The sequence below is a fragment of the Ictalurus punctatus genome, chromosome 2, assembly GCF_001660625.3.
Source record: "Ictalurus punctatus breed USDA103 chromosome 2, Coco_2.0, whole genome shotgun sequence".
NCBI classification, from domain to species: domain Eukaryota; kingdom Metazoa; phylum Chordata; class Actinopteri; order Siluriformes; family Ictaluridae; genus Ictalurus; species Ictalurus punctatus.
Window position 1 is genome coordinate 16,588,708 of NC_030417.2, and position 12,249 is coordinate 16,600,956.

Genomic DNA, 12,249 nt, shown 5'->3' on the forward strand with positions numbered 1-12,249 from the left:
GACATGTTAGAGTTCCTCTCAATATAACTAATAAACCATCTCAGTCACACTTTTACTTTCTTCCACTGGAATGAAGATTCAACCTCAGCTTGTGTCATTTCAAACACACAAAAAGTAATATCCATCAAATAATTGCATAAAAATTATGGTTAGTGGTCATTTTGAACATTCATTATTTGTTTCACTTTACAGAATATTTAACGAACAGTTAAAATAAATATTTATTTGGTGGATTTAGGAATAAAACAGCATGTCTCCAACAGTTTGTTGTGTTTAACACAATCTGTTTTCACAGGTTGAGGTCCAATACGTTCAGAACACAGTAGAAGGCAGCAGAGCTCAACAAATAAAGTGGGGGGAAAATCCACTGCAGGTTGAAATTCCAGTTTTGTCAGCAAAATGTGGGAATTGTGGCTCTGGCAGTTCTTCAAAAAATAAGCTAACAGGCTTCCCAGTCCCAATAAACACCTCTAGTCTCAACCAGATTTCCTGCAAGATTCCTAAAAACAAACAAAAACATCCTCCTATTTGTATTAGTATCTGTTCAGAACACATTATCAGTTCATTCAACAATACTACACGTTCTGTTATTTATTTATTTATTTTTAAAGCCATTAAATAATTGTGTAAATTGTACAGGAACTAAAACACGTTAGAATGAGCGTCTCTCTGTAAACCTTGCAACTTGAACTATTGTCAGAACCACTGTTAGATAAATGTAGCACCTTCTGACCACAGCACCTACTATTTTATTAAGAAATGTTCATTTTGGATGTTAAACTATTTATTTGTTGTTGTTTTCAAGCAGTGTTCATAGCATCTTCACAAAATATAGTAGTTGATGATGCATTTTATGCAGACCCTTCACTCATGTCTCTTACATTAGGGAGGTGTGTGTGTGTGTGTGTGTGTGTGTGTGTGTGTGTGTGTGTGTGTAGTGAGGAGAAGGAGAGCAGCTGAGTAGTTTATATCACTTTAACTTTATACCATATACAGTTAATCCATCATTAATAATATGTCAATCCATTCCTAAGCTTTTGTGCAGGTTGTTGAATCTGAGCTGTGTAAAGTGGATGGTGGAATTAGTGATAGAAGTGACACACACTCAGCTCAGTACAAAACACACATCTGCAAGAAGAGAAACAAAGTGTAAATGTTTTTCCACCTATAGAGGGCAGTAGCTCACTTCTACTGAGGTAAAACTTGTAAAAACTTCTTTTAAAGGAAACATTTTCTGAAACTAGAAATGACACAAGTATTATCTCTCAGAACTAGGAGCAGAGAGATCCTCTAAATAACAACAGTAGTAACACACACACCACATCAATTCAGACAGCTTATGTAAATATAAAATACATGTAAATTATAACCTTCAGTATCTAGACATTGCCTTAAAAATATATGCAAATTAAACATTTACATTAAGTATTCTCATGTTGAATGAAATTGTTCAGTTGTTAATTGAAGTAAGATATCTGAGGTTATTTATTCATTATTTAAAATATGTTCATTAATAAATAACAACCATCTCTAAAGTGAAGGAAATCAATAAATCAGAACATTGAAGGTTACTTGCATGTACAACAATTATTAAAAATAATCACTAATCTGAACTGGCAAACAGTAAAATGTAACATCACTCTCATCCTTAGCACATGCAAAATCAGCCTGTGGAGGTTCATATTATAGACCTAACTCTATTGGTTAAAAGGAAGTCTATGCAAATCCATCCTATTGTTATTTGCTCTGCATAAAAATCAGCTTGTTGCTCAGATAAAGCTCATATCATCAAACTGAATTACAGAACTTTTAAACATCACAGAGTTTGATTATGGGGCTAAGCGTCATTCAGCAGTGCATTTTTATATTCAGGTATCTGAGACTTCTTTATATGATTACCACTAAGTGTATGATTTAATGCATTAATAATTAGTTTTGATTGTTTTATCTGGCAGGTTTTTGCAGTGCTGAGATCAGACTTGAAGAGAAGAGACCTGGAGAAACTGTGAAGATCTCCTGTAAAATAAATGGATATTCAGTGACAAGCTACAACATACACTGGATCCGACAGAAACCAGGGAAAGCTCTGGAATGGATTGGTAGGATGAGTACAGGCAATAATCGAGCAATATATACAGAGTCTTTGAAGAACCAGTTCATCTTGACAGAAGACGTCCCAGCAAGCACACAGTACTTAGAGGCCAAGAGTCTGAGGACAGAGGACACTGCGGTTTATTACTGCACCCGACAAGCCACAGTGACTGGAACTGAGGAAACAGCTGTACTAAAACCACACTCATATTTTTCACACAGTATTTTATTGAACAAATCATTACTGTTGTATTATCCCTTGTAATGTTAAGTTATTATGGAGTCACTGCAGTATTCAGATTCTGTAAAGTCCAGATGTTATGAACATGAATGAGTCTTTATTAATTACATATACATTACAGCACAGTGAAATAATTTTTTTGTTCTCATATCCCAGCATGTTAGGACGTTGGGGTCAGAGTGCAGGGTCAGCCATGATACGACACTCCTGGAGCAGAGTTGATTAATGGCCTTGCTCAAGGGCCCAACAGTGGCAGCCTACAGTCAAACACGGTGGTGGGAGTGTCATGGTCTGGGGCTGCATGAGTGCTGCCGGCACTGGGGAGCTACAGTTCATTGAGGAAACCATGAATACCAACATGTACTATGACATACTGAAGCAGAGCATGATCCCCTCCCTTCTGAGACTGGGCTGCAGGGCAGTATTCCAGTATGATAACAACCCCCAAAACACCTCCAAGACAACCACTGCCTTGCTAAAGAAGCTGAGGGTGAAGGTGATGGACTGGCCAAGCATGTCTCCAGACCTAAACTCTATTGAGCATCTGTGGGGCATTCTCAAACGGAAGGTGGAGAAGCACAAGGTCTCTAACATCCACCATCCGTGATGTCATCATGGAGGAGTGGAAGAGGACTCCAGTGACAACCTGTGAAGCTCTGGTGATCTCCGTGCCCAAGAGGGTTAAGGCAGTGCTGGAAAATAATGGTGGCCACATAAAATATTGACACTTTGGGCCCAATTTGGACATTTTCACTTAGTGGTGTACTCACTTTTGTTGCCAGCGGTTCAGACATTAATGGCTGTGTGTTGAGTTATTTTGATCAGACAGCAAATTTACACTGTTATACAAGCTGTACACTCACTACTTTACATTGTAGCAAAGTGTTTTCTTCAGTGTTGTCACATGAAAAGATATAATCAAATAATTACAAAAACGTGAGGGGTGTATATATATATATATATGTGTGTGTGTGTGTGTGTGTGTGTGTGTGTGTGTGTGTGTGTGTGTGTGTACAGTTAACATTCCATTTGCTTCCCATGTTTAAAAGCAGTTTTTGATTTTCATATATCTGAATTTAAATGGTTCTCACAATACCTGGCTTTTACATTAAATGATGACTGATTAAAAAAAATATATATATATATATATATATATATATATAATTCCTGATGTTGATTTCAATACATAACATATAAGAGAGAGTTATTAGAGGAATAAAGCACTTCTGCACATGCTACTGTAGGAAAATAATTAACTTTAAGATGGTAACAGTGCTGCTTTAAGTGAGGATGCATCACATCACCCTGCCCTTGATTATTTTCCTATAACGGCATGCCCCCAAATGTTTTATTCCTTACTGAATCTGTCACTGAGCTCCTCTGCTTCTGTTGTATTTTAGGTAAAGGTCTGTATAAACTAAACCATCTCTAGCTGATCATTAATACACATTCAGCTTCTCTCTCCTCACAGACTGCAATGATTCACCATCATCTCAATCACATTAAACAACTGACAGATAATTCCTCTTTGTTGCTAACAATTTTATAGTATTATTATATATTTCATTACACTACTCTGCAAAGGTAATAATAAATAACTCTAAATGTTATACATAATATCATCATTCACAAAGATTTAACAACAGTGATGATTTGCGACCTGTATTATTTCTGGAACTACATTCAGTTTGTATTGGATAACCTGGATTAGACAGACAGCTGAAAAATGACAGTTTCTGAAAGGACTGGACATGTTTGTGTTGTTCAGTGATCAGAAAACTTCACGTTCTTCTGGGTGTTACAGTGATACACAGTGATGTAATAAAAGGACTTGATATCTAATGAGTAAAGAGCAGTTATGGACTTGACAGCATGAAACACAGCTGGAGTTTTACGATAAGCTTTTTCTCTTCATGGCTATTCCTCTGTGAATCGTTTTTATGCCTCTATTGGGCGTGCCATGCAAATGATATCCTGTTTTTGAAGCATTTATGCTGATATACGTTCATCTCAACAACATACCAGCAGTTTGTGTTCATTAACAGCAACAGTAATTGTTTTAATTATTTGAGATGGGAGTAGGCAGAGTTTTGAGTTACTTTGCTCTAGCAATGTTCAATCAATGTTAGTATTATTATTTATTAAAAATAAATAATAATTTCCTTTCCTTGGTGCTTCCAAGTGTCCATGTAATGACCTCCAGCCAGTATAAAAGTTCTCCCTGCATGCTGTTTTAAACACAGCAATATTTCACTGTGTGTTGGAGTGAGAACTATGGAAGCAGTTATTCACAGAGATAGGACACAGAGCTCAATGCCATAACAGACTCATACCTCTGGGTTTATAAAATAAAATAAAAATACTCACAATACATTATGCTCAAATAAGCAAGTTTCTTTGAATTTTAATCAAACAATTTCTGGTGAGACAATTGTGTGTTTATTTAGGCATCTAGTTATTTGGGCATATAGTCCATGTGGAATGAGGTTCAGATTCATTTACAGAACTAAATTTAACTTACATTTTCAGTCTTTAATGTATAAATCAACTTCTTTTTTTTTATTTTTCTTTTTTTTTTTTTACCTCACCAAAGAAAATTTCCACTGTGTTTTTTAAAACCTGTAGAAAACAGAAATTAGAAGGCTTTCTTGAATAGACCACCATGACAATATACACATGCATATGCAAAACTTCCCATTTACAACTACATATAGAGAAATATCAGCCTCGAGAATGTGGGCTCTGGAGATTTTAACACTGCTTTTAATTCAACCATGTCCCCTTCCATTTCTGCTTCATACTGTGATTTCACTTCAATAATGAACTCAGAGCTGCTAACAAATTATTGCAGTTATAACCTACTGTGCATACATTTGTGACTGAAATTGTGACATCTCTTTTTTTCAGATGTGGGATGTGCAGTAGAACTCACTCTGGTCACCACAGGGTGGCTGTGGCTCAGGTGGTAGAGTGGGTTGTCCTCTAATCATAGAGCTGGCGGTTCAATTCCCAGCCCACTTGACTCCACATGCCGAAGTGTCCTTGGGCAAGACTCTGAACCCCAAGTTGCTCCTGATGGCAAGTTAGCGCCTTGCATTGCAGCTCTGCTACAATTGGTGTGTGTGTGTGTGTGTGTGTGTGAATCGGTGAATGAGACACATTGTAAAGTGCTATATTAGTATGCCATTTACCTCAGTGATGTTAAAGCCAGGAGATTCTTTAACCATCAGCTGTAAAGTATCCAGCTACTCTGTTACTGATAACAGATACGCCACAGCTTGTATTCGACAACCTGCAGGAAAAACTGTAGACGGTGACTCTGAGAGGACAGAATCTGCAGACAGAAGACACAGCTGTGTATTACTGTGCCCGCTGCACACATATTGATGCTTCTACTTAGGGATCAATACAAAAACATGTGCATGATATAGTCACACACTGAGCTCACATTTTCATCATCAGGTGTATTAGATCTAAGGAACATTGAGATTAATACTGAAGTCTATAACTTTCCTCTATGCTTACATGGCAGGGTAAGTGATTTGGCTGTCCTATTGGTTCTGCTTGGGATATGGTTTCGGCAGACCAATAGGATGAGAGCTACCCGATCATTTAACGACCCTTATTTGGGTACACATATAGGTGTCTTGGTGATTCCGAGTTCCTCGCTCCTCTGGCATTTCCGGGTCCCGCTTCCGTCCAGGTACGGTCAGGCTTTATCACGGTGTAACGCGGTGAATACTGCAAGGCTAATTTGTAGTTTATAGTCTTAGAGCGGCGCTGGTGGTGTGTGCATTGAGGCGAATTGGCGCCAAATATCGCGTTCAGAGATCACAACATTTAGCCGGTGGCTGAATGATATGTATATGTATGTCGAGCCGCGGTACCTGTGAGTAATTATACAACTTCGCGTGTGATGTTTGTTCAATCTAATGGTAAGTTCACCTTTCCCTTCTTCACATTGGGACTTGGTAGATTTAGGTTGAAACTCTGATCTCTGTGTAAAGGTGAGAGTGGGGAGTTGAGTCTTCTCTAAGACAAACCCCTAGCCGAAGACGCTACATGTGACGCCGCCGCTGTTTTGCTTCAACAATTGTTTTGCTCCAACAATTGTTTTGCTTCAACAATTGTTTTGCTTCAACAATTGTTTTGCTTTACCTGGTTTTTGTTTAACGGTCATTTTCTGTTTTATGTATTGTTTTGCTTTTCTTTAGTTTTGGCTGTATGTCTAGTTTGTTTTGTAACCACATATAGTAAGAGTGAGTAGTCTGAGAGTGGTAAAATTAAGGTTCTTAGCTTCAAACCTGTTTTAGGTTTGTTGTTCCACTTAACCACTTTACTATTGAGAGGGTGTATGCTATGCCTTACTGTCTCCATGCTATAGTGGCCATAATTGTCATTTGTACTGTTTACCATAATTCTGTTTCTGCTTGGATGTTGTCAACTGCCTCTCTTTTTTGTGGTGGTGTCAGTGGGTCTGGGTGTTTAGCTACCATACCACAGTGTCTGTAATATTTCTTTCTTTGTTTAGTGTTTGTGTGACTTTGGGTTAACCTGTGTTCTCTTTCTTTCCAGGAGCCAGTGAGTCTTGGTGGGACAGGGGAGGTTGGCTGCATTTATTTGGTGGTGTGTGCTTCACAGCGTGCTCAGTGTGCCAACACAACTTCCTTATGGTGTGTGTGTGTGTGTGTGTGTGTGTGTGTGTGTGTGTGTGTGTGTGTGTGTGGATAACTTGCAGTGGGTTTGGATGACCTCCAGAGTTGTTGCTGGCCTGCCTTGTCCCTGCCAAGCCTGGGCCTGGAGAAGTGCTTAGTTTTAAAACTTTTGTTGTGCTTCATGGGAAAATGTTTATATCTTCATGTCAAGTTTTAAATGATGCTGAAGTGTCATAATAAAATTACTTATATTTGTACTTGTCTCACTCTCATGTTCCTTACCCCGAGTGGTGAAACTTGTGTGCCTTTTTATTTGGGAGTATTTCCCTGGCTCTCCCCCAGGGTGGTGTATTTGGATTTACTGAATTTGTTTTCCTTCCGCTTGGGAATGACACATTTTGGTGTCATTGGCAGGATAAATGTCTCCCTCCACTTGGGAATTGCCACACTTAGAACATCTAGAATAAGTAACATTTCCTGAAATCTCACTTCTGTAAAATAACTGATGACTGATGGCTGTTTCGGAATTTTAACAAGTTTCACCATATCAGCAATTATGCACGTTTAAATAAAAATGTTCATGTGGAACGTCCACCATACAAGTCGTGTGTAAGTTGTTACTATAGAGTGATGAACTACTACAATAAGCTAATTAATATAAACCTGTGATTTGCCTTTCTATAACTGTCAGTTCTGCTGTTATAAAAAAAATTAATCAACACTTTCTGACTAATCAGTGTGATAAGTGTATTTAAGATCTTTTGAATAATTTTTTGTGAATATAATAAAAAATAATATTTTTTTTTAAATGACATTAGAGAAGCACACTTCAGAGTGAAGAACAAACTCCATCACAAAGACAGGGTTATAAAAGACTTCATTTCCCTCTGATACTGTATCTGAGTGCTTTCTCTCTTTTAAACTGTGGTGATACAAGTACTCCAAGGTGTAATTCATACTTAATTTATATTGCAGCTTAATGTGAAGAGGTTGTGGTTTATTTATTTATTTATTTATTTGTTTATTTATTTATTTATTTATTTATTTTTTGACTGCAAGAACATTGTAACTTTTTCTGTAAAATTACTCATTCTAGTTCTGGATATTTTGAAAACAGGACTTTTGTGCCTCTAGAGGGCAGTCTGTGCAAACTCAACCATTTCAGTCTGTTGCTATCTGCTCATTTAGGCAATCTCTTCACATTCTGCTATGACTGCATAAAACATCATGACTCTCAGACTAAACATGTAGCATATTAACAACCAGTGTTGTGTTGATCAGTAATTAAGGCTCTTTGTTATGGAGAACCTGATTACATGGAAAATTCATGAGGATCTGAGTGAGCAAAATCAATTGTTTAATTTTATACAAATAAACCCCTGCTTAAACTTTTAATTTGAAATGTGAATTTGTTTGATGTTAGTGTGTTCACACACACTTTTTTTTATTCCATTCAGAGACAATCGTCTTCAAATGGATTAAGGGTTCATTGAATAATTATGCTTTCTCAGCTTGTAAAAATGATTCTACTTGGAAACCTTTCTGAAAGTGAAATATACTGTTGTAGGGATCTACATATAACCTTATAATCATCCACTCATTTATACACTGAGCAGCCTGTGGTTGTGGATTTAATACATCCATAGTGGTCATGGACACTCCCTATTCAAATAGAGTCGGGTATAAACAGCATGTTCTTGGCTGTTCTAGTTTCCAGTGAGCTCTGTGATAGATAACACTCCCGTACACTTTAAATCTGGGTGAAGCAGAACTCAGAGAAGGATGATTTTAGGACATTGCATTTTATTTGTGCTAATTTCATGTAGGTTTCAATTTTTTTTTTCATGTTTTGATTACTAGGAAAATTAACCATTCTGTCTCGATAAGCATTATAACATAACATTACCTAGTTATTCTCTTCTCTTCCAGATTCTTATGGACAGTCCCTGACCTCCTCTGCTTCTGTGGTGAAGAGACCTGGAGAGTCAGTCACTCTGTCCTGTACTGTCTCCGGATTCTCACTGAGCAGCTACTACATGCACTGGATCCGTCAGAAACCAGGAAGGGGACTGGAGTGGATCGGATACATTAATTCTGGCACTAGCACTGGCACTGGCTTCGCCCAGTCTCTGCAGGGCCAGTTCTCCATCACTAAAGACACCAATAAAAACATGCTGTACCTAGAAGTGAAGAGTCTGAAAGCTGAAGACACGGCTGTTTATTACTGTGCACGAGAGTCACACTGACACAACAGACTCCAGAGCTGTACAAAAACTTACACAAGCACGTCCTCATGAACTTTAAATATTCCCTCAGCAGGAAATTGAACCCCAGAGACATTTATTATAAACAACATCCATTCATTTTAGTGCTCAGTTTTATTTCCCCTATTTGTCTTAATTAACAGTCAAAATTCCTTTGTAAAATTCTCAGCCTTTTCTTTTATGTCTGGCTGGTGCAAGACAAACATGAAAGCAACATTAATTATACATAAATACATTAAATGATAAAACATTTAATTGCATTTCATTTAATTTCTTGATAAAAACATAACTCATAAGAAATATTTTTTAATAATTTATTTGGTTCTACATATGCAACACTGAAACTATATTTTGATTAAATTTATTGTATTTGTTCCTGTAAGAATTTGTGTACACAGTTTTATAAATGAAAATTTTTTGAAGAAATGCTGTTCTATACAAAGACCGCCATAATTAATGTTAAACACATAACCCATACTGCATGCAAATCTACCCAACCTCAGACAGATATAAATACACTGCAAGTACACAGCAGTCTCTGTGTTTGGTCGAGTACAGCAGAGGAATCATGAGCTGGCCTCTTCTTCTTCTGATATCCTCTGTGCCCTGTGAGTAAACACATCTCTCCACACCTTACTCACATTTTTATATGCTCCATATTTCAGTCTGAGTTGAAGTGAAGTGTGTTTAATAGCTTCTGTGTGTTTTAACGCTCTCCTCTCCTCAGATGTGCATGGCATCAGTTTGACCTCATCTCCTGCTGAGGTTAAACCTCCCGGAGCTTCAGTGAAGTTGTCCTGTCAGATTTCTGGCTATGCCCTCACTAGCTACGGCACAGGCTGGATCAGACAGCCTCCAGGAAAAGGCTTGGGGTGGATCGGGATCATATGGGGTGGTGGAAGCATAGATTCTGGAGTTTTGTGATGTGCTTGCTGCTCGTTAGTGTCAAAGTCATTTAATGGACTAATATGTTTATATTGTGGGGGAAAAAGAACCAAGTTAGTTTGTTAGATAATATCATAATCAAGTCCAAACATAAAGACAGGGAATTATCAAATAGTCCCACACACACACACACGTGCACACACACACGCACACACATGGAAGCACACACACGGAGGCACACACACTCATGGAAGCATGCACACACACACACACACACACACACACACACACACGCACATTCACACCTGTGTTAAGATAGCATAGCCAATCCACCAACCAGTAGGTCTATGGGTGGTGGGAGCAAACCAGAGAACCCGGAGGAATTCTGTACAGAAACAGGGAGAAAATGCAGCTCCACATAAACAGTATCCTGAGCTCAGGATCAAATCAGGGACCTTGGAGCTGTGAGGTAAACTGATCTACATGAACTACTTGACAATAAATCCACTTGGAGGAAGTTGTAGGGATTATAATTGGATGAAGCTGCTCCATGCAGACTTTTAGTGTTTTTTTATATGAAGCATTTTTGGAAAACACGGCACAGGCTGTAATAATGTGCTACTAGCAGTCCAGGAGCAACAATGTGCTTTACTTAGATGTTGTCACGTAATAGAGGTTAGGATGGTCGCAATTGCAGAGAAGAGCTTAATTAAAAGAGGCATGCAGACAAATCCAAAACATGAATCAATAGCATGGTCAAAACAAACAAAAAGTCAGGGGATCGGCAAATGGGCATGAACTAGGCTAAACAAAAATCGTGACAGATATTAGCAGCCACCGTTTATTTTGAGTAAAAATTTAAAAGGTACAATTCCTATAAATCCATCACATCCTATATACATAAAGAAATCTTAAATGATTAAAGGCAAGATGAACGCATAATAAATAATGCATGGATAGAAAAATCTGCTTTAACATTTCACTATTTTTTGTTTTTTCATAGACAATAAAATTTACCTAAATGTTTGACTTGCACTTTATATATTTTATTTAGTATATTTACATATCTGCACCCTCATTAGAAATGAACATTATGTTTTTCATTATGCTTTAAGTCCTCCGAGAGGCGCTCTTTACACAACATCTACCGCACATGTTGCGTTTAAAGTGACTGAGAAATTAAAGGTTGTAAAATGTTGAAAAACTAAAACATTAGTTTTATTTCTACATTTAATGTTGTGGATAGTTTACTAGACAAGTTATTTACTTCTGAATTGAGAATCTAACAGCACTGTGCTTGTAAAGTCTTTTATTTGTACCTCAGTCTGTAAAGTGAACAATACCTTCATTATAAAACATTTAACACATGCCTATGAAATGGAAAGAAAGCAACAATGTGGTTGGAATTCTTCTGATAAGGGAAAAAATTAAGTTATGAGAAAAGTACAAACTAGAGGTGTGCATCAGGACGAGCATCAGCTATAATAAAGTCACAGGAGCGGGTGGTCAGATATGAAGCTTGTGGGACCCACAAAAGGCCAGAAACATTAACATGGCCGTGCATTGCTGCTTTATCCTTGTTAGTGTCGCTGTGATTTAAAGGACTAATATAACTCTATATTGTGGAAAAAAGAACCAACTTAGTTTCATAGAAAATATCACAGTCAAGTCCAAACAAAATTACAGGGGAGGAATTAGAACACACACACACACACACACACACACACACACACCCTAGTGCGAATGCTAACTGCCACTTAACCCTAATTCTATGATAAAAACATCTTCAAGCACAGATAATTATTACCATAAAATTTGTATCTAATCCTTGTTGTGAGTTTTTCTATATGTATAATTCCCTTTATTATTGATAATATAAATAACAGAAGTTGGTAAAGAGCTTTCTGTCATGGAAAAATTTTGTTCCATTAAAAATCCACATGTTCTTCATAAGATGAATCTCATCCCCATGTTTTAAAAACATTTTAAATATTAAAATGAACACTGAGACATTGAACACTGAGACTATCTCTTATTGTCAAATTCCCACAGAGGACCAACATCTGTGTTTGTTGCATACATACACTACATACACCAAGATTGAAAATGAAAT

The 12,249-nt window shown here is 37.3% G+C and overlaps 1 long non-coding RNA gene and 1 gene segment (V, D, J or C); both read left to right on the forward strand.

Annotated features, from left to right (window-relative positions):
* The first annotated feature begins 5,982 nt into the window (after positions 1 to 5,982).
* Positions 5,983 to 7,435, forward strand: LOC128629531 (uncharacterized). Its single transcript, XR_008393861.1, has 3 exons — positions 5,983 to 6,267; positions 6,908 to 6,937; positions 7,071 to 7,435. It is a non-coding gene; the product is annotated as an uncharacterized LOC128629531 (long non-coding RNA).
* A 1,265-nt stretch (positions 7,436 to 8,700) lies between these two features.
* Positions 8,701 to 9,233, forward strand: LOC108277984 (immunoglobulin heavy variable 1-46-like). The segment is given in 2 exon segments: positions 8,701 to 8,809; positions 8,917 to 9,233. Coding segments are annotated over 2 exon segments (357 nt in total).
* The last annotated feature ends 3,016 nt before the right edge of the window (positions 9,234 to 12,249 follow it).